This window comes from Canis aureus, chromosome 16 (assembly GCF_053574225.1).
Source record: "Canis aureus isolate CA01 chromosome 16, VMU_Caureus_v.1.0, whole genome shotgun sequence".
In the NCBI taxonomy this organism is placed as follows: Eukaryota; Metazoa; Chordata; class Mammalia; order Carnivora; family Canidae; genus Canis; species Canis aureus.
The window spans coordinates 20201904-20224863 of record NC_135626.1 but is presented as its reverse complement, the minus strand read 5'-3'; the positions used below and the strand labels follow the sequence as shown (position 1 = coordinate 20224863).

Sequence of the window (22960 nt, the reverse complement as noted above, 5' to 3'; positions counted from 1 at the left end):
AAAATAGTTTGAAATATCATGTTTGTTAGATAATTATATGATACACAAATGACTAATTGATAATCTCAAGCTAGTGCTTATCCTAACATATCATAACATCTGTAATGTGACCATTTGTCTATATAGTATTTTGTTTTCAATTTTTTAATAGTTGATTTCAGACAATTTTTTGAAGATTTAACTAGCAATCTTGATATTCTTAATATATGATATCATGTATCCTATAGATCATTATTCCCACAGGATTTGAAAACATATCATACTAGTTAAAGACTGGGACAGATCTAGTAGTCAGTGGGGGGAAAAAGTTATTTCAGAAAGCCAGGCAGGAAGTCTTAGTAGCTCAGCAAAGAAAAAAGAGCTATTATTGCTTCTCTTATCTCCCACTTCCCCTTCTGTTACCCATTTTCAAAACAGTCCAAAAATCTGTCTGAAAATGATGTTACTGCAGTAGTACTTTTTGTAGTGTCCTAAGAAAAGGTTAAATCTAGAGCTGGGGAAAAACCAAGAACAGATGAAATAATTTTAAAATAACCTATAATTCTACTACTTACTGACAACGACTGTTAACATTTGGTGTATCCTTCCAGACATATTATTTTGCAAAACTGAGGGACTACTGTATATGCAATGTCATAACCATATTTTTTCTTTTGTTTAGTATTATATGGAGCATTTAGTAACTTACAGAGCATTTGTTGGTGGTAAGCTGAGATATATTGACTTAGGTATGCCGAAATACTGGAAGCAATGCTCTAGAAACAAAACTAAATAATCAATAGCCAAGACAAGGGGAAGAAAAAGCTGCACATAATATTTGTGTGCAGAGGACCACATGTTTACATTGGCTCTACAATAATCTTTTCTCAAGTCTTTTAACAAATGTCTTTAAACATGGCGCTCTGAAAGCTGCCTGTTGAGTCCAAAACTCACTTGAAATATAAAAGATATAGATGAGAATTAAAACATGCATTCTGAATCAGTAATATGAAAATCAGTGACGTGTGGTTTTTTTTTTTTTTTTTTTAGATTTTATTTATTTATTCATGAGAGACACAGAGAGGCAGAGACACAGGCAGAGGGAGAAGCAGGCTCCATGCAGGGAGCCCGATGTGGGACTCCAACCCTGGGTCTCCAGGATCACTCACTGGGCCGAAGGCGGCGCCAAACTGCTGAGCCACGGGGCTGCCCAAAATCAGTGATGTTAATTAAAAAGTGTGTGGATGTCACAGAGGTACCAGGTTTTCTCTGTGTAGATATTTTTTTCAATGTAATTATAGTATACATATAATTTTGATAGAGAAAAACTATTATTACTATAAATTTGGTGAATCATATGGAAATTTATCATCTAAAACGTCAAACAAACCACTTATGTTTGCAATTATTTTACTTTGTTAGCATTTGCTCTTATTAGCCATGAGACCTTGAGTAGCTTCTCTTTTTTGATCCTCTCTTGCCTTATCTATACGGTAAAGGTAAGGATAGTATCTGCTTTGCTTGACTAATGTGAGAATTAAGATGAGAAATGTGGGGCACCTGGGTGACTCAGTCTATTGTGTCTGCCTTCCTCTCAGGTCATGATCCTGGAGTCTTGGGGTCAAGCTGAGTTAGGCCCTGCTCAGTGGGAAGTTTGCTTCTCCTCTTCCTCTGCCCCTCCCCCCACTTGTGTTTTCTCTTTCAAATAAATACAATCTTCAAAAAAGAAAAATAATAGGATGAGAAATGTATTCAAAATGCTTAGTACCATGCCTGACATACAAAGCACTTAATAAATATTAGCCATAATAATATTAATTTTATATAATTAGTATAATATATAATTACATATTATTGTATTATAATATAACCAATAATTATTACTGTTATTCAGGATGACATCTACTTCTCCAAATGGTAACTTATTCTTTAAATTTCTCCTACTGTCTTTCCCAGAAGAATGTCCTTTTTAAGCTCAGATGGCAGTTTGTGGCTATGCCACTTATGTAAGAACTTAATACATTTTATTGTAGTTACGTTTGCAGGCAACTATCTCTTCTACCAGAATGACAGTTTTTTGAGGTTAGGCCCAAGCTTTCTTCATCTTTATAACCCCAGCTACTGGCATATACTAGACCTCAGTAAATATAGAATAAGTGCCCTTATGAATGTTGTGGGTGTAACTTTGTAGGCATTCTTTTTAGATTGTTTGTGGTCTTGATTATATGCACCCTATTCGTTAATGCAGATAATCAAGAATTAAACTTTCATTTTATCATATGGTTTGATTATTTGTTACCACATAATAAACTGTACCAAAGCGTTATTACTAAAAAGCACTCTTATTTGCTTACTATTCTGGGCCTTGACTGGGGCTTGGTTAGGCAGTTCTGATTTTGCTTGCAACACTCATGTAATTGCAATCAGATGGCAGCTAAGGCTGGAATGTTCAAGAAAGAATGTTCACTTACCTGTTTGGAGACTTAGTGACAGCTGAACTCAGTTGGAATGCTGGCATGGCGGGGCCTGGATGCCAGATTCCCTCCCATCCTCACACCCTTCCCACTCATCTCCTACTTCCACTCTCCAGAAAGGTAGCCAGACATCTTACGTGGTGGGCCAGGACCCTCAAAAGTGTAAATTAAAAAGTGTTAAATGTTTACACTTTTTTACACTTTTTACAAAAGTGTAAAAGCAGTACTTGCTAGGTTTTCTGAAGGCTGAGACCCCGAACTGCCACAGCATCTGTTCCACTTAGCAACTATGCACTTGTGCCTGCAAGTGCTCCTCACAGCCCAACTATATTCTTGGGAGAGGACTGCACAATGATAGAGTATCAGGACATGTGGTTCATGGTTCACTGGGGACCACTAATGTATCAGACTACCAAATCATATAATAAAGATTTTCTTTCTGAATGTCTTCAAATGGGCATTATAAAAAAAAAAAAAAAAAAAAAGCCTAACCGTAAAACCGTAAGAAAGGCAAGAAGCAAATGTAGCAGCACTTATAGGTTCATAAATGAGTCATACAATTCAAATTTTCTGTTACTTTACTAGCTTCCTGATGTGGGCATGTTTATCTCTCTCTCCAGTATGTTACTCATCTACAAATGCTTTCTTCATAGGGTTGTGGTAGCCATTTAAATGAGACCACGGGTGTAAATAGCTGGCACCCGTGTTTGGTAGGTGCTTGGTAGTAGGTGTTTGGTAGATGACAGCTATTGCTGTATTTTTATTGCCATCATCATCATCATTATCTTCAGTGACCAATGTCCTGGTGTCAGTGTGAAGACAAGTAGCTAATGCAGTACATTTCACACAAACTGAGAAGAAACATTTTAGTTAGGTTTTTCTATTTCAGTTGACTACTTTGTATATTTACTTTGTCTTTTATTTTTTATCATTGTGTTCTTGTTAGCATTTAAAGCCAGTGTCTAGGGGCTGGGTGGCTCAGTGGTTGAGTGTCTGTCTTCGACTCAGGTCTTGATCCTGGGGTCCTGGAATGGAGTCCCACATCAGGCTCCCCACAGGGAGCCTGCTTCTCCCTCTGTGTCTCGAATGAATGAATGAATGAATGAATGAATGAACGAACGAACGAACAAGCCAGTGTATAGGGGTGCCTGGGTAACTCCAGTTGGTTAAGCGTCTGCCTTCTGCTCAGATCATGATCTTGGAGTCCTGTTTTGAGCCCTGTGTTGGGCTCTCTGCTCAGTGGGGAGCCTACTGTCTCTCCTGCTGCTGCTCCCCCTGCTTGTGCTTGCTCACTCTCTCAAATAAATAAATAAAATATTTTAAAAAATAGTTTTAGTTTCTTATTACCAATTGGGAAAATCAATTCTTAAACTTGGAGGATAAAAATTATTTTCTTCTATAAAGTCAAAAAAATGCATGTTTTACAGGAGATAGAGGAGAGTCTGGTTAATTTCCTAAAATTTGCTATTATATTATATTGTATTGATATAGGAACTGTCTAGCCACTGAAGACTACAGATGTTTTAAGTCAAATTCTACATAGGTTTTATGACTTTTTTAGTAGCTAAACTCTTTATGACTTTTTTAGTAGCTACTCTTTTTAGTAGCTAACTCTGGAGGACAGTATGTCAGGCACTGTTGTCTTGAAAGGGTATGAAGTACATGTTTACTAGGCTTTTTTTTGTAAGCCTTAGTATTGATGTGTAAAACTTGTTTACTTTTTGGCATTTTATGAACTCACTCTCCTTTTACAACTTTTAAAATACAGTTGCTTAGGGATTAGATTAAACTGCAGTAGAGGTAAGGTCTTTTTTTTTTTTTTTAAGATTTATTTATTTGAGAGAACGAGAGGGAGAGCACAAGTGAGGGCAGTGGGGAGGGGCAAAGGGGGAGAGAGAAAGAGAGAGAGAGTCCCAGGTGACTGCACTGAGTGCGGAGCCTGATGCAGGGCTCAATCTCACAATCCTGAGGTCATGACTTGAGCTGAAATAAGAGTCAGAAGCCCAACTGACTGTGCCACTGAGGTGCCCCAGTAAGTAAGTTTTAAAAGTTCACTACAATAGAGGTTTTAGTGGAAAACTGGTTTGAATATTATTATTATTATTATTATTATTTTGTTTTTAATTTATGATAGTCACACACACAGAGAGAGAGAGAGAGAGAGAGGCAGAGACACAGGCAGAGGGAGAAACAGGCTCCATGCACCGGAAGCCCGACGCGGGACTCGATCCCCGGTCCCCAGGATCGCGCCCTGGGCCAAAGGCAGGCGCTAAACCGCTGCACCACCCAGGGATCCCTGGTTTGAATATTATTATTATTATTTTTAACTTTTATTTATTTATGATAGTCACAGAGAGAGAGAGAGAGAGGCAGAGACACAGGCAGAGGGAGAAGCAGGCTCCATGCACCGGGAGCCCAACATGGGATTCGATCCTGGGTCTCCAGGATTGCGCCCTGGGCCAAAGGCAGGCGCCAAACCGCTGCGCCACCCAGGGATCCCTGGTTTGAATATTATTAATCAGCATAAGCAGTGTATATGACAGTTTCCTTTTTGAGACCTTGAGTTGTATATCATTTGTATTCTACATAAATCTACTTTGTTACTAATGATCGCAGTTGTTTTGCCCTAGATTGGCTAGGTAGCATTAGGGCTGTGCAGTTGTCTACTGCAGGATTCTTTTTTTTTTTTTTTTTTAAGATTTTATTTATTTATTCATGAGAAACAGAGAGGGAGAGGCAAAGACACAGGCAGAGGGAGAAGCAGGCTCCTTGCAGGGAGCCCGACATAGGACTGGATCCCAGGTCTCCAGGATCAGGCCCTGGACTGAAGGCGTCGCTAAACTGCTGAGCCACCTGGGCTGCCCAACTGCAGGATTCTTGATGCAAGGATAAGAAATATAAGTTATAGCAGGAAGTGTTTGCAGTCAGTACATAATTGATAGGTTTGCCTGGGAACTCCTGAAAATGGGAAAAGTGGAATCAGACTGTTTCTGGTACTGTGAAGCCTTGAGAAAGTTATTTGACTTTTTTAAGTTTCACCCTCTTCAATGTAGACAGTAGAGACCCACCTCCAGGAGTCATAGTAAAGTTAGTGAGCTGACAGTGAACACATAGACCATGGTACCACATCAAATAAGAAGAAACCACTCAGCATTGAAGTCCGCATGATTTAGTTTCATAAAGCCAAGCAAATGAAACAGCAGTGGTTGGTATTCAATGAACAAAAGGGACTACGTTTACACTGGAAATGTAGGAAGTGGATTTGGAAATGTAGTCTCCCCTCCGCTGGCCCTCTCACTGCTTTATGTTCACATACTTCCTTTTTTTTTTTCCCTGAGGTTCTGAAACAAAAACAAAACATAGCTGATCTCTGAAACTGTTGAAGGAGCTTTTGAATTCTTTCTAAAGAGGAAACTGACTTTACCTAACCAATGCACTTCCTGTGTGTGCCGTATCCGTTAGAGTGAGACACGACCTCATTGGTATACTTCTCAACTGCAGAATTTCCTCTTGGTGGTGGGAGTGTGAACTGTATTACAGTGCTTTGACATGTTCTCTTCATTTATTTTGGTATCTGTAAGGTCTATCATAATTTACCTGGGGGTCTTGTTTAAAATGTAGGTTCTGGGTGCCTGAGTGGCTCAGTCGGTTAAGCGTCTGCCTTCAGTTATGGTCATGAACCCAGGGTCCTGGGATTGAGCCCCCCGCTGAGCAGGGAGCCCGTTTCTCTCTCTCCCTCTGTAGCTCCCCTTCCTTGTGCTCTCTTGCTCTGTCACATACTTACATAAATATCTTTAAAAAAGGGGCAGCCTGGGTGGCTCAGAGGTTTAGTGCAGTCTTCAGCCCAGGGCCTGATCCTGGAGACCCAGGATCAAGTCCCACATCAGGCTCCCTGCGTGGAACCTGCTTTTCCCTCTGCTTGTGTCTCCCGCTCCCCCCCCCCCCGTGTCTCTCATGAATAAATAAATAAAATCTTAAAAAAAATCTTTAAAAAAATAAATAATATGTAGGTTCTGATTCAGTAGTCCTGGGTGAACCTAACAATCTGCATTTCTCTCTTTTTTTTTTTTTAAGATTTTATTTATTTATTCATGAGATAGAGAGAGAGAGAGAGGCAGAGACACAGGCAGAGGGAGAAGCAGGCTCTGTGCAAGGAGCCCGATGTGGACTCGATCCCGGGACTCCATGATTACGCCCTGGGCCAAAAGCAGGTGCCAATCCCCTAAGCCACTCAGGGATCCCCACAATCTGCATTTCTAACAATATTCTGGGTGATGTATCAAAATCATAAAGCATTCTCTCCCTGTTTTTTTTTTTTTTTTTAAGATTTTATTTATTTATTCATGAAAGACACAGAGAGAAAGAGAGAGGGAGAGAGAGAGAGGCAGAGACATAGGCACAGGGAGAAGCAGGCTCCATACAGGGAGCCTGACGTGGGACTTGATCCTGAGTCTCCAGGATCATGCCCTGGGCTGAAGGCAGAGCTGAACCACTGAGCCACCTGGGATGCCCTCTCTCTGTTTGTTTGTTTTTTTTTTTCCCAAAGATTTTATTTATTTATTCATGAGACAGAGAGAGTGAGAGGGGGGTAGAGACAGGCAGGGGGAGAAGCAGGCTCCATGTGGGAGCCCGACATGGGACTCGATCCCGGATCTCCAGGATCAGGCCCTGGGCTGAAAGCGGTGCTAAACGGTGAGCCACCCGGGCTGCCCTCTCCCTGGTTTTTTAAAAAAGGTTTTAAAAACGTACACAATTAACTTCATTTTTATTCAACAACATTTACTTGCCAGGTGCTGTGTATGTTAGGGCCTAATTTTTAAGGACCCCATAGGTGAGTAATGAACCTAAACATTTTGAGTACAGCCCCCAACCCTTTTCTTTTTAAATTTTGTCTGGGGTTTATTTCATGGAAGTACCCTAGTAATTATATAGAGACTAGTTCATTAAACTTATATTAGGGTCTCTCTTTTTCTCTCTGATTTAAGGAATTCCTTCATTTACTACACACACACTATTATAACTTATCGTCAAAAGGAGAAAAAATTATTTCCATGATCCTCTCACTTCTTTTTTTTTTTTTTTTAAGATTTTATTTATTTATCCGGGGGGGGAGGGGCACACAGGCAGAGGGAGAAGCAGGCTCCATGCAGGGAGCCCAATGTGGTACTTGATCCTGGGTCTCCAGGGATCACGCCCCGGGCTAAAGGTGGCACTAAACCACTGAGTCATCCATGCTACCTGATCCTGTCACTTCAGCCAAACTGTTTCCTTTTTTTCCCCTCTGTATTTCTTTGTACTCCTTGAGCATAGACCTCTTTTGTTTTTATATGATTGTGAACATTTCTGGAAAACAATTTTGTATTCTGCTTTTTAACTTTAGTATTAGAGGGATCCTGGGGCGGCCCCGGGTGGCTCAGTGGTTTAGTGCTGCCTTCAGCCCAGGGTGTGATCCTGGAGACTTGAGATCGAGTCCCACGTCAGGCGCCCTGCATGGAGCCTGCTTCTCCCTCTGCCTGTGTCTCTGCCTCTCTCTCTCTCTCTCTCATGAATTAATTAATTACATCTTTAAAAAAAAAGTATTAGAGGGATCCTGGATGGCTTAGCAGTTGAGCATCTGCCTTTGGCTCAGAGCATGATCCTGGGCCCAGGGATCGAGTCCCACATTGGGCTCCCTGTGAGGAGCCTGCTTCTCTCTCTGCCTATGTCTCTGCCTCTCTCTCTCTGTATTTCTCATGAATAAATAAATAATATCTTTAAAAAATAAATTTAGTATTAGAGAATAAATAGAAAAATTTCTAAATTTCTCTGTTAACTGTTAAAGTTCTGTGCTTTGTGGATCCTCTTGGACTTCAAGCACTCTTAGATAAAGTTAGCAAAAGGGTTAGAGTAGTAAATGTGATGTGTCATTATGAAACTAATATGACAATATCTACAAAGTAAAGTATGTGTTTATTTTGATTCAACTTTTTGGCTTTTGTTAGAATTTTCCTGTTAAGTGAGAGTGAATTATATGTTTATATTCTTTAAAAAAAAAAAAGTTGTATCTGTGTAGACAACTGGTTTGTTTTCAAAATATGTGTGACCTGTAAAGATTTCTCTATCATATCTCACAGAACAGCAGCTGTTAATCTGGGCTCTGTGGACCTGAGGGCAGTGTTTCTCAAAGTATGGGCTACAAAATCACGGTGTTCTTGCGAAACATGAGAACTCCATCCATACACTCCAGCCCTCCTCAGAGGATCTAGATCAGTAGGTCTGATGGAGCCCTGCAATCTAAATTATATCAGGCAGCCTACATGATTCTTCTGCAAACCAAGTTTCAGAATTACTGCTGCAGGCAAACCATGGTTGAGATATGAAAGAATTTGTAACTTCTGAAATTAAATTAATTTTTTAAAGATATGTATTTTTCGTTTTACTGGGAAGAGAGGGTTTGTAAGTCTCTCATTGAGATTTGCAAAGAGGAACAGGACTCAAAAAAGAGTCATATGCCTTCTATGAGCCTCTTTGAATTTTAAATAAATTCCTAGCTTTCTTTTAGCATAATGAGGGCATTTTATCCACTAGGTGATTCTTTTTTTTTTTTTTTTTTGGTATTATGGCTAAGATTTTTTTTAAGAGAGAAGTGCGGAGTAGCAGGGGGTAGGGAGAAGGAGAGATAGACTCTCAAACAGACTTCACACTCAGTATGAGTCCAGCATAGGGCTGGGCTCAGTATCATGACCCTGAGATCATGACCCAAGCTGAAAGTAAGAATGAGATGCTCAAGTCGACTAAGCCACCAGGCACCCCTGTATTATGGCTTTCTAATTTACCATATACTGCCTTTATCAAGATGAATTTTAATCCCCTCTTAATTTTAATTAAAAAATGTTTTTGTACTGAAACCTGTTGCTAAGAACTACTTTTTTTTTTTTTTTTTTTTGGTGCATTTTTTTAATGGAGTTCAATTTGCCAACATATAGCATAACACCCAGTGCTCATCCTGGCCAAGAACTACTTTATGCAGATAATAATACTTTCTGACATTTTAAATTGGGAACAACAATGTGCCACTTATTTTACCAAGTATAATACATAGATTATTTAATCTTCACAGCAACTCCATGAAGTAAGCATATTCATATGACAAGTAAGGAAATTGAGGTGTGAAGTGCTTACTTAACATGACCAAATTGATGTAGTTTGTGAGCGATGGAACCAGGGTTTGAACCCATTCTGTATATCTGAAGGCCAGTACTATGCATTTCTGCAAATTTGTGCAAATGAATCTCATTCCATTTATCAACAAATGGAAGATGATTGTTGTGTAGTGCCTTGAGATTTTAGGTGATGCCCGTGGATTAGCCTTTTCTAGGATTCTTATTCTGAGTTTTTATGTTCTTCCTTTTCAGATCAAAGAGAGTGCATCACAGACAAGAGATGTCCTCAAACAGCATTTTAATGATTTAAAGGGAACTCTTGGGAAGCTCCTGGATGAGCGATTGGTAACCCTTTTGCAAGAGGTGGATACCATTGAACAGGAAACCATTAAACCTCTAGATGACTGCCAGAAGCTCATAGAGCATGGAGTTAATACTGCAGAGGACTTAGTCCAAGAAGGTGGGAGTCCAAGGAGCCTATTAAGTGTGGCACATTCAGATGGGCACTTTGCTGATTTCTCAGGGTACCAGGCAGTCTTCTTGGCATCTGTGGAATGCTTAGAGAGTTCCTACCTCAGGATAGATAGGATAGTAGATATACAGTGAGATATCTCAGGATGAGTGCAATTAAAGTGTTAATTATAATGATTTACAAAACCAGCGGTAAATGGTTTTTCTCAAATGGTTTTATGATAGTATCTTAATTCACTTGTAACACAGTGATTTCGAGGTCCTTATGAGTCTCTTCAAATATTTTTCCGAGTGTTCATAGAATTTAATTCCATTGTTAGTTTTAGAAGCTTAAAAACTGGTTGATGTTTACTTCTGAAATTGTAGTGGTTATATACCTGTCTGCAGCCAATTATTGTGCTTAAAGCATGCCCAGATCTTGCTTTGCTATCTTCCTGTCTTCACATCCACCTTCCTCCCTTCACATAGATCTTTGTCAAGTACATTAAATAAAAAGGTAACGGTTGTGCCCTTTGGGGTTCATAGCACAGTAAGAGGCATACATGCTGAGAGAGATCTAAGACCTACAGGGGCACAGAAGGAGAAGCACTTAACTGTGGGAGAGTGTAGGATAGCTCTCTGTAGGAGGAGTTCCACAGAGGCTTGAAGGAATTCATTAAACAGAAGAAAAGAAAGTAACAGCATGATTTGAGGCAGTAGTAGAAGTAACATCACGAGTGAAGTGAATGGCTTATCAAGGGTCTATTGAAGTATTTTAGGCAGCAGAGTTACACAATCAGATTTGCATTAAAAAAAAACACGATGTTGCCTGCAGTTTGGAGACTATATTTGAGGTCATAAGACTAGAGGTAAAAAAGGCCAATTAGGGGGCAGCCCCTGTGGCTCAGCGTTTTAGCGCCATCTTTGGTCCAGGGTGTGATCCTGGGGACCTGGGATTGAGTCCCACATCGGGCTCCCTGCATGGAGCCTGCTTCTCCCTCTGCCTGTGTCTCTGCCTCTCTCTTTCTGTGCCTCTCATGAATAAATAAATAAAATCTTAAAAAAAAAAAAAAAAAAAAAGGCCAATTAGGAAGTTCTAGCACTGATCCAGACAGGAAATAATGAATGCAGTGACAGGTGGAGATGAAGTGGAGCTGATTTGAAGACTTCTCAGAGGTAAAATTATTGATGATTTTACCTACCAATGAGTATTAGTTATTGGTCATTGCTTGGAGATAGGTTGAAGAATAAAGGGAGGAATTTAGGAAGACAAAAACCAGCCTAATTTTGGATGACCAGGTGAGTTGTGCTGTCTTACTGACATTGGAAACAAAGAAGGATGGGCTTCAGTGGGTAGTTAGGCCTTCAGTTTGGGGCATGTTGAGTGTGAGGTGCTCAGGATGCCCCAAAGGAGTTGGGAATGTGGCATGTGGCTTAGGAGAGAGATCAGTATGTCAGTATGGCAAATGATGGTGTACATATCATGTCTGAATCCATGGGAGTAAGGAAATCTTCCAAAGCTAATGCGAGAAGAGAGGGTGGCAGAAGATGCTGGCATTTATTTATTTATTTTAAATATTTTATTTATTTATTCATGAGAAACAGAGAGAGAGAGAGAGAGAGAGAGAGACATAGACAGAGGGAGAAGCAAGCTCCTTCTGGGGAGCCCAATGCGCGACTCGATCCCAGGACCCCGGGATCACACCCTGAGCCAAAGGCAGACACTCAACCACTGAGCCATCCAAGTGCCCTGGATGCCAGCATTTAAAGGACAAGTAAGGAAAAAGCCAGAGAAGGAGACTGAAATACCACTACCCTTCTGCATTGAGTACTATGAGTGGCATGGGATAAAAAGGGTGCATGGCTCACAAGTCTGTTGCTCTAACTGGAAATTCATTCCCTTTTATTTAGTCCCATTTAGAATGTGGTATGGTGTTATCTTTACATTTTGTCTTCTAATTACATTTTGTCTTCTCTTCAGTGAGAACTGCTTATTTGCCACTGACCCTAACTGTGCCTTTGAGAGAATTCTTTTTAGTGGGACCACAGAATGTCTTTCCCTAGAGGCTTTGCATTTGGAAACAAACCCAGAAACAGTTCACAGGTCAGGAGTGTACACCCATCACCCCGAGGACTGAGAAATGTTTTTATTTTAGAAAATAAATCCTTTGAGGCACAAACTTGTTTGTTACAGCATCTGATGCTTAAAAATTTTTATACTTTTTTTTTTTTTTTTTTGTAATTTCAGTCTCTTTCCTACTTCCCAAGGGATAAAAACTTACTTATGGAATTTTGAGGACTTTGAGGCAGTGTTCAATATTCCTATTTTCCTTTTGGTGAGAGAGAATATCATGTTATGTGGTCCCCAAAAACTTGAATTACTCCAGGGCATATCAAATGGAAAAGAGTTCTAGTAGTGTTTCTTTGGGGCTGTGAAAGGACATAGAAGTTCGTAATTTTTTTAATGCCTTTATATAGCTTTTTCTTTTTCTTTTTCTGTGGAATAATTCCTGATAAGTGATTTTTTTTTTTTTTTTTTTTTTTTTTTTTTTTTTTTGAAGACAGCTATACCATTTGACTTTATAAGACCCCATGCCCGTGGGGTACCTTGGTGGCTTAGTCAGTTAAGTGATGCCTTTGGCTCAGATCATGATCCCAGGGTTCTGGGATCAAACCCCACATTGAGCTCCCTGCTCAGAGGGAGTCTGCTTCTCTCTCTCTCTCCTTCCCCCCATTCTCTCTCTCTTTCTCAAATAAATAAATAAAATCTAAAATCTTAAAAAAAAAAAAAAAAGCCCTATTTTTCTGTCAGGGTAATATCTGTACAAGCTCCTGTTGGAGCTGTAAATAAAGATTGTTTGTTCTGTAAATAAAGATTCTGTAGGAAAGATGGAAAAAAGTACATGGATCTTCTTCTTTGTATAAAACTGGTCAACAAACTAGATTTCTTTGTATAGAGCAGAATCTTTTGTCTCTGGTAAAATGTTACCATTATGTACCCCCTTTCCTTGTGAGCTTCACAATAGAGTCACTTCTAAAATAGTTTCTGCTTTTACTTTTTGGGAACTTGATTGTGGAATCACTTGAGAATTGTTTGCAAGAAAACCAGTGACCCACCTAGACATGGGTTATAATGATTACTTTATAATGTGACCATTTTTGCTGTATTTGTTCTCTCATTCCTGATTGTAGGGGAGATTGCCATTCTTGGTGGCATAGGAGAACAGAATGAAAAACTGTGGAACTTTACCAAAAAGGCCTCACACATTCAGTTGGACAGGTAAAGGAGTTAGCACCTTTCAGGTTTAGTTTTAAACATTTAAACTGCCTGCTTCCCCTCCCCCCCTTTAAGATTCTGAGTTAATGAGATAGAGAATATATATTTCAAGGTTCACTGCCCAATACCAGTATTAGTGGTATGAAATAGTTGTGCTTATATTTTTTGGTATAGTATGACTATAGATTTTCTTCAATTCTAACATGTAAAAGAATTGTTTAATTTTAGAAATTCTGACTATACGGGAACTGAGCACACCAGATCTTTTGGTATAAACTCGACAGTGGTGATCCTACCAATTTTCTCTTTTCTTACTTATGTTTATTTGGGAAGAGAATCTTTATGTAATGTTTTACAAAGCCCCTACTGGCCTTAGCATTATTTCCTGGGGGCTTCAGCATCATTATAGTATGTGACTGATCTAAGCTATGCTTCATATTTTTAACACTCAATTAAAAGTCTCATAAACACATGAACTTTGTTTCCTCAGCTTACCAGAAGTGCCTTTACTGGTTGATGTGCCTTGTTTGTCTGCTCAGTTGGATGACTCAATTCTGAACATAGTGAAAGACCACATTTTCAAGCATGGAACGGTAGCATCTCGCCCACCAGTACAGATAGAAGAACTAATAGAGAAACCTGGAGGCATCATTGTTCGATGGTGTAAGGTGTGTAATTAAGAATTGTAGAAATGGCTTCAATATGATGCATTTGAGATCTGAGGGCCTTTTAGACTTTCTTATTAACTATCTTTGAACGTTTTCTTCTCTTCACAAACAAAAGTCCCTCTTCCTTTACGATTAAAGTTACAGGGAACTTGAATGAAGGTAGGTCTTCCAGTTAGATATAAATAATTCTAAAAAATACCTTTAAAAATCTGTATCACAGCAGTATTTCCCATCACAGATTTCCCAGACTTAACTATTAGTGAGTTGAAGATCTCTTCCGTTTCTGTTTATTACAAAAGTCAAAAGATGATAGCAAATACTGGGTGTCTGATATTTTCTGTTTCACACTGAACTGATAATTCTGAAATAAAATCCTAAACTGTGGTTTCTTTACATTCTCAGCATTGCTGAGAATTTTCTGTATTAAATCATGTTATGTAAATAAGTTACCATATTATAGATAGAAACCATATCCAAATGAGTCATTAGTGTCTTGGCTATTGACAAATACATCATTCAGAGTGGATGCTCAGCTTCCAGAAATGATTGATTTTTCTTAAATGGACTTTTTAAAAATATGTTATTTATTCATTCATGAGAGATATATATATAGAGAGAGGCAGAGACAGGGAGAGGGAGAAGCAGGCTGCCTGCATGGAGCCTGATGTGGGACTCAATCCTGGACGCTGGGATCATGCCCTGAGCCAAAGGCAGACACTCATCAACCGAGCCACCCAGGCATCCCTTTAAATGGACTTTTAAAAAAAGATTTTATTTATTCATTTGAGACGGAGCATGACTGCGCTTGAGAAAGAGCATGAGGGCAGCCCCTGTGGCTCAGTGATTTAGCGCCGCCTGCAGCCCGGGGTTTGATCCTGGGGACCCTGGATCAAGTCCCACGTCGGGCTCCCTGCATGGAGCCTGCTTCTCCCTCTGCCTGTGCCTCTGCCCCTCTCTCTCTGTGTGTCTCTATGAATAAATAAATAAAATATTTAAAAAAAAAGAGAGAGAGAGAAAGAGCATGAGCAGAGGAGAGGGGCATAGAGAGAGGGAGAAGCCGACTCCTCACTGAGCAGGGAGCCCCATGCAGAGTTCGATTCCAGGACTCTGGGAACATGACCTGAACCAAAGGCAGATGTTTAGCTGACTGAGCCACCCATGTGCCCCTAAATGAATTTTCTTTTTAAAGATTTACTTATTTATTTTAGAGAGAGAGAAAGGGGAGGGGCTGAGGGCGAAGGAAAGAGAAGCTCAAGCAGGCTCCCTGCCGAGCATGGAAGCCAACATGGGGCTGGATCTCATGACCCTGAGATCAGACTTGAGCTGAAACCAAGTCGGATGCTTAACTAACTGAGCCACCCAGGCACCCCTTAAGTGGATTGTTTTCACTGAAGGCTTGTTTTTTGTTTTTGTTTTTTTTAAAGATTTTATTTATTTATTTATTCATGAGAGACACAGAGAGAGAGAGGCAGAGACATAGGCAGAGAGAGAAGCAGAGAAGCAGGCTCCATGCAGGGAGCCTGACATGGGATTCGATCCAGGGACTCCAGGATCACATCCTGGGCTGAAGGCAGGTGCTAATGAGCCACCCAGGGATCCCTGAAAGCTTGTTATAGAAGAAAGAAGTAGAGATGTTTGTGTTGGTTCAAAACAAAGATTTATCATTTTTTTGTTGTTGTTTTTTTAAAGATTTATTTATTTATTCATTCAGAGAGAATGAGAGAGAGGCAGAGACACAGACAGAGGGAGAAGCAGGCCCCACGCAGGAAGCCTGATGCGGGACTCGATTCCGGGTCTCCAGGATCATACCCCAGGCTGCAGGCGGCACCAAACCGCTGTGCCACCGGGGCTGCCCAAGACTTATCATTTTTATTCTTTTGACTGTCAGTGGGCCTAGAGTTCCAGTTTTTTTGCTATAAACATTATTATGCATGTTCCCTTGTTTACACATATAAGATTTTTTTTTTCTCAGGTATATACCCAGTAAAATTATGAGGTCTTAGAGTATTGGATTTATACTCTACTAGAAATACCAAATTCTTTTTTTTTTGTACCAGTGTTTCCTTGTACCAGCAGTGTATAAGTTCTGGTACTCTGCATCCTGACCAATATTGGGCATTGTCAGACTTTACATTTCTGCCAATACGGTATCTCATTTTGGTTTCAGGTTGCATTGTCTATATTACAAATTTGGTTGACTATTTCTATGTATTTTTGGTTGCTTATATCTCTAATTCTATAGGATGCTTATTTGTGCCTTTTGTTTATTCTCTTATTGGGTGGTTTCTCTCCTGTTAAGTTTTAGGGGAGTCTTTTATATGTTTTGTTTATTAATTATCTTGGTTTTGTGAATGATGTAGTTAGTTGTGGGATTCCTATCTTTATATTTTGAATATTTTATCTTTGGCATTATTGTGTAGAAAATGTGCCATATCAGAGCACCTGGGTGGCTCAGTTTGTTGAGTCTGTTTGGAGATTCTCCCTCTGTCCCTCGCCCTTTGCCCTCCCTGCTCCATCTCTCTCCTCTTTTTAGAATGAATAAACAAATCTTAAAAAAAAAAAAAAAAAACGGAAGAAAGAAAGAAAGAAAAAGAAAACATGGCATTTCTTCAAAGGAAACAGAGTTCTACAAACCAGAGTAGGAAGTATAGAACACATGGTTCAGTAAAGAAATAAAGGGAAATAGTTATGGCATATTTCCTTTGTCCTTCCTGAGAGTAGCCCATATTCAGCACATGGGCTTCTCTGCTTGGCCTCAGAGTTCTTAAGCCATGATGCTGAGAGAAATCATTCATTTCCTGGTTTTTACCTAACAAAGCCTTTCTCCTTAGGTGGATGACGACTTTACAGCCCAGGATTACAGGCTCCAGTTCCGCAAATGCACTTCAAATCATTTTGAAGACGTATACGTAGGCTCTGAAACTGAGTTCATTGTGTTGCACATAGACCCCAACGTTGATTATCAGTTCAGAGTTTGCGCCCGAGGAGATGGCCGACAGGAGTGGAGTCCTTGGAGTGTCCCCCAGATGGGTCACTCCACATTGGTGCCTCATGGTATGCTGTTGTCCTCTCACTCCTGAAGCATAACTGTGTCTCAGAATGCTTGTACCTGTGCTCAGGGCAGCGCACTGACAACCATATTTTCTGACAGTAAAACCTGAATTGGTGAGAACAACATGGAACAGGTCCTATTCAAATTACTTCATGTGGATTTTGAGAAATTTCCATTAGTTCTTATCTCCAGAGTCCAGAAATACTGCCAGGCAGGATTATCAGCATCCCCTAAATCCAAAGATTTTAAATGTTGCATCAGGATACTGATTTTTAAAAAAAGGGGGAGAACGATACTGATTTTCCAAACTTTCAATGAGTATCTGGATGGAAGTCTTATGATTTGAAATTGGTCTTTTAAAAAATATTCAGACTCATTTGTTAGTTATTAATCAGGTTTGAATCAGCTCAAACTTTCATGCTACACTCTGATTTTATTAGTTAGGAGTTAACACTCGCTTGATCTTCCATGCCAGAATTGTGCAGGAATAGACTAACATTTTTTGTGATTTTTTTTTAGGATTAACCAAGATCCCCTGTCACTGAATCTCTTCTTTTATGGAACTTGCCCATGACCCCTAAGAGTAGCCTCTTCCACTTCCAACCTTTTTTTTTTTTTTTTAGATTTTATTTATTTATTCATTGAGCGAGAGAGAGAGAGAGAGAGAGAATGGGACACAGGCAGAGGGAGAAGCAGGCTCCATGCAGGGAACCTGACGTGGGACTCGATCCTGGATCTCCAGGATCATATCCCAGGCTGCAGGAGGTGCTAAACCGCTGCGCCACCAGGGCTGCCCCCACTTCCAACTTTTATTTAATGTGTCAGTGTTGAAGATACTCCTCAAAAGATATTAATTTCAATATCTTTGTTTTTTAAAGAGTGGACAGCTGGCTTTGAGGGGTACAGCTTGAGTAGTCGAAGAAATATAGCCCTCCGGAATGATTCTGAGTCCTCGGGTGTGCTCTACTCCAGTGCTCCAACTTATTTCTGTGGGCAGACATTGACATTCAGGCAAGTAGATATTATAGTATCTGTTTAGTATAGTATCTGTCATGCCTTAGGCAGTAAAGTGAAGTCCATAGAACATACATGAGCTTTGGATTGAAAGTACACCTGAGTTTATTTCATCATTTATAGGTAGTGTTATGTTGGTTGGGGAGAGTTCCTCATTTCTCTTTGCTTTGGTTTTCTCATAAGTGTTCATAGAGCTATCATGAAGATGAACTGAGATAGAGTATATAAGATGCCTTGTTTATGCCTGATACGTAGCATGCACTTAATATGTTTATGTCTCTTTTCTTCTTGGAAGATCGAGGTAAGTAGTCTGCCTCTCAAAAGTCACTCTTAAAAAGCAGAGGCCAAGAGTTTTTTTCCTTTGTGAATCGGTGTGAGCAGGTCTCTGAGAGACAACCTTTCAGTGTAAACATACTGAGAATTACATACATAACATATATAATTCTCTGTAAAATATATAGTTATAGACATATGTGTATACTTCTCTTTAAAATAAAACTGAGGGATCCCTGGGTGGCGCAGCAGTTTAGCGCCTGCCTTTGGCCCAGGGCGCGATCCTGGAGACCCAGGATCGAGTCCCACATCGGGCTCCCAGTGCATGGAGCCTGCTTCTCCCTCTGCCTATGTCTCTGCCTCTCTCTCTCTCTCTCTCTGTGACTATCATAAATAAATTAAAAAAATTAAAAAAAATAAAAAAATAAAAAAAAATAAAATAAAACTGAAAGCAAGGTGTCCTACCACTAGTCTCTTTTCTACTTCTCTATCCATTTCTTCTTGTATTAGAATAATTTCCTGTTTTCATGTTATCTGAGATGTATTCTCTATGGTCTTGTTTCTGAATAGCTCTTCTTAGAAACCAAAGCCCAGTTTTGATTAGGAAAAGCATGGGAGCAAACTCTTCTCTCATTTTTAGGCCTTGAGATCATCAGATTTTATGGTGAATGCTAGTTCCTAGTTCCTGTCGTTCTCAATCCCTTGTCATACGAAGTATGGATAGTATTTATGTAAGTTAATGTGGCCATGTTCTCCACCAGTGAAGTTGTTTGAACTGTCAGCAGTTCTCAGAATGCACTTTATGCATTCATTTTATTTATTCATTTTTTTCGTTTATGCTTTGTCTCATTTTTCACATCTCCTCCCACCCCTTATGTTATGAAGAATGACTTAATAACCAGAAAAATACCAACGAAGAGAAGGAGAAATAAAGAGTCTAATACCTGGGACACCTGGGTGGCCCAGTGGTTGAGCGTCTGTCTGCCTTTGGCTTAGGGTGTGATCCCGGGGTCTTGGATCAGGTCCCACATCAGGGTCCTTGCAGGGAACCTGCTTCTCCCTCTGCTTATGTCTGCTTCCCTCTCTCTGTGTCTCTCATGAATAAATAAATAAAATCTTAAAAAAAAAAAAAAAAGAGTCTAATACCTGAAGTCTACCTAGTTATTCCCCAAAGAGGAATTCATGGGTTTTATATGCTTACAAAAACCCTTTTTCTGCTTTTACTGCCACTAGTGAATCTCCTGAGAACAGTGTGCTTCTGTGTAATGATAGGTCTTCCTGAGTTGATATATTTGGGTCAGATATCTCAGACAAGAAGAATGGTAACCATAGTAATAATAATAATTGCAAGCAATAATTAAATAGCATTAATTACGCACGAGGTCCTATTTTAAGTGCTTTACTTATGTTAGCTCATTTGATTCTTACAATAACCCAGTGAAATAGGTGTAATTACCCATTTTAGGGATGAGGATACTGAAGCACACAGAAGTTAAATCACTTACCCGAAGCCATGTAAATGGCAAAGCTAGTCTCTATCATTTTTGTCTTCTTCATGGGAGAGTAAATGTGATTCTAGTTAGTGTTGAAATCAATAGTTTCTCTGCATCAATATCCTTAGATCTTTTCTTTTTCTCTATTCTATGACCTTTTCCCCCCAGTGATGGTGACCTGATACTCTCCTGCTTTTAGATACTTCCTCTGTCACCACAAGCGTGATAAATGGCATACTTAGATTTGTTTCTTCTGTTATTCAATAAATATTTAAGACCTTGGAAATTATCCAAATTGATGTGAATCTACTTGCTATCTAAGGACCGTGGCCTGACATTTAGTAGGCCTCAATAAACCATTAGTTCCTTCCTCTCCTTCCAAAGATGTCTGACTGGGCCCCACTTGGGCCCCACTTGGCAGGGTGATTAACTGAATCTTCATTCAGCTCACTATTATTGTAGCCAGACCTTTGCATTTTTGTCATTTTTCTTTTGAATGTGGAATGAAAATGTCTTCTCTCCTTGTTGGAAGGAACTGCAGGCATCAGCAATGAAGTCAGATGATGGTGCGGGTAGGGGCTGAATGGGGGAGGGGCAGATGAGTCTACTTGAATAAAGGTAAACTATTCAGTTTTTTGAGGATGTTGGAAGGCCTCACAGTTAGAAGGGAGATTATATTCTTGTAGGCAGTGCCCTGTTGCTCAGCCCAGTCTATTCCTGCTGTAGTTGCTGGAATGCATTCCTGGCAGCTCTGTCAGTCTCTAGAGCCCAGTCTCATTTGGTGGCCAGGTCTGCTAAGCAACCCCCTCCTAGTAGGCTTCTCCTTGATTTTCCTTTTTTTTTTTTTTCTTTTTTTTTTAAGATTTTATTTATTCAAGAGAGACACAGAGACAGAGACATAGGCAGAAGGAGAAGCAGGCTCCCTGTGGGATTCGATCCCAGGACCCCAGGATCATGATCTGAGCCAAAGGCAGATGCTCAACCACTGAGTCACCCAGGCATTCCTCTCCTTGATTTTTTTCTGAACATTCCTACTTTCCCTTTCCTTCCAAGATTTCCTGATCTTACCATTTTTGTGGGTTTTAAAAAAAAATTTAAACTCAGTTAATTAACGTATAATGATATAATGTATTATTGGTTTCAGAGGTAGAGGTCAGTGATTCATCAGTCTTATATAACACTCAGTGCTCATTACATCACATGGCCTCCTTAATGCCATCACCCAATTACCCCATCCCCCCACCCTCTTCTCCTCCAGTGACCCTCAGTTTGTTTCCAATGATTAAGAGTCTCCTATGGTTTGTCTCCCTCTCTGATTTCATCTCATTTAATTTTTTTCCTCCCTTCCCTATGATCCTCTGGTCTCTTTTTTTTTTTTTTTTTAATTTTTATTTATTTATGATAGTCACACAGAGAGAGAGAGAGAGAGAGAGGCAGAGACACAGGCAGAGGGAGAAGCAGGCTCCATGCACTGGGAGCCTGACGTGGGATTCGATCCTGGGTCTCCAGGATCGCGCCCTGGGCCAAAGGCAGGCGCTAAACCGCTGCACCACCCAGGGATCCCGATCCTCTGGTCTCTTACATTCCACACTAGTGAGATCATATGATAATTGTCTTTCTCTGATTAACTTATTTTGCTTAGCGTAATATACTCTAGTTCTATCCATGTCATTGCAAATGCCAAGATTCCATTTTTTTGGTGGCTGAATTGTATTCCATTGTGTGTGTGTGTGTGTGTATTACGTCCTCGTTATCCATTCATCTGATAATGGAAATCTGAGCTGTTTTCCATAATCTGGGTATTGTGGACATTGCTGCTCTAAACATTGGGGTGCAGGTGCCCCTTTGGATCACTACCTTTATATGTTTGGGATAAATCACTAATAGTGCAATGCTGGGTCATAGGGTAGCTCTGTGTTCAACTTTCTGAGGATCCTCCATATTGTTTTAGAGTGGCCATACCAGCTTGCATTCTGACCAACAGTCTAAGAGGGTTCCTCTTTCTCCACTTCCTCTCCAAGATCTGTCATTTCCTGACTTGTTAATTTCAGCCATTCTGACTACTTACCATTTTTTTAAACCATATTTTTGCTTCTCTTTGCTACCACCTCCTTTCTTTCTTTCTTTCTTTTTTTTTTTTTAAAGATTTATTTATTTATGATAGACATAGAGACAGAGAGAGGCAGAGACACAGGAGGAGGGAGAAGCAGGCCCATGCCAGGAGCCTGATGTGGAACTCAATCCCGGGACCCCAGGATCGCACCCTGGGCCAAAGACAGACGCTAAACCACTGAGCCACCCAGGGATCCCCCACCTCCTTTCTTTAAAATAGCTTCCTTTCCAACAGCCTTCTTTAATCCTAAGAGCCTAGAAGGTTCCTGTCTTCCTTTTATAGATGAAGAAACAAAAGTACAGGGACCATGTGATTTCCCCCTATTCAAATTCTGCCAGTCTAGCCCTACAAGTCTGTGCTCTTAACCACTGTGCTACCTGCCTCCCACAAGTCACATGAGGTGGTAAATCAAGGGGCAATAGGCTAGCTGTTTTTTGTTACAGACTTTTTCTTTAAAAGAACATAAGGAGGGGGATCCCTGGGTGGCTCAGTGGTTTGGCGCCTGCCTTTGGCCCAGGGTGTGATCCTGGAGTCCTGGGATCGAGTCCCACATCGGGCTCCTGGCATGGAGCATGCTTCTCCCTTGCTTGTGTCTCTGCCTCTCTCTCTCTCATGAATAAATAAAATCTTTAAAAAAAGAAAAACATAAGGAAGAAAAATAAATAAATAAAATGAAAAAACATAAGGGGCACCTGGGTGTCTCAGGTTAAGCAGCTGCCTTTGGCTCAGGACATGATCCCAGGGTCCTGGGATTGAGCCCTACATCAGGCTGCCTACTCAGTGGGGAGTCTGTTTCTCCCTCATGCTCCTTCTCTCACTCTGTATCAAATGAATAAGTAAAATCTTTAAAAATAAATAAATAAAAGAACATTAAAAACTAATGTTACAGTTACCAATTGCTGTGTAACAAATCACCCTAAAACTTAGAAGCTTAAAACAATAGTCATTTATTTAGCTCAGGAAACTACAATTTGCATGTCTTGGCAAGGATAGATTTTATGTGTTAGTAGCAAGTAATTTAGTTA

At 40.0% G+C, this 22960-nt stretch overlaps 1 protein-coding gene across 3 annotated transcripts in view; it reads left to right on the top strand.

Moving 5' to 3' along the window:
* The window catches only part of CRLF3 (cytokine receptor like factor 3), a 45847-nt gene that overhangs the window by 4448 nt on the left and 18439 nt on the right, over positions 1-22960 (top strand). For 2 of the 3 annotated variants that reach the window (XM_077852108.1, XM_077852111.1), the window contains exons 2-6: positions 9848-10055; positions 13238-13325; positions 13813-13990; positions 16822-17044; positions 17921-18053. In XM_077852108.1, coding sequence (XP_077708234.1) covers positions 9848-10055; positions 13238-13325; positions 13813-13990; positions 16822-17044; positions 17921-18053 — 830 coding nt within the window. Of the gene's footprint in view, positions 1-1186; positions 1235-9847; positions 10056-13237; positions 13326-13812; positions 13991-16821; positions 17045-17920; positions 18054-22960 lie in introns of those variants that run through there. The other variant, XM_077852110.1, reaches the window with a different exon arrangement.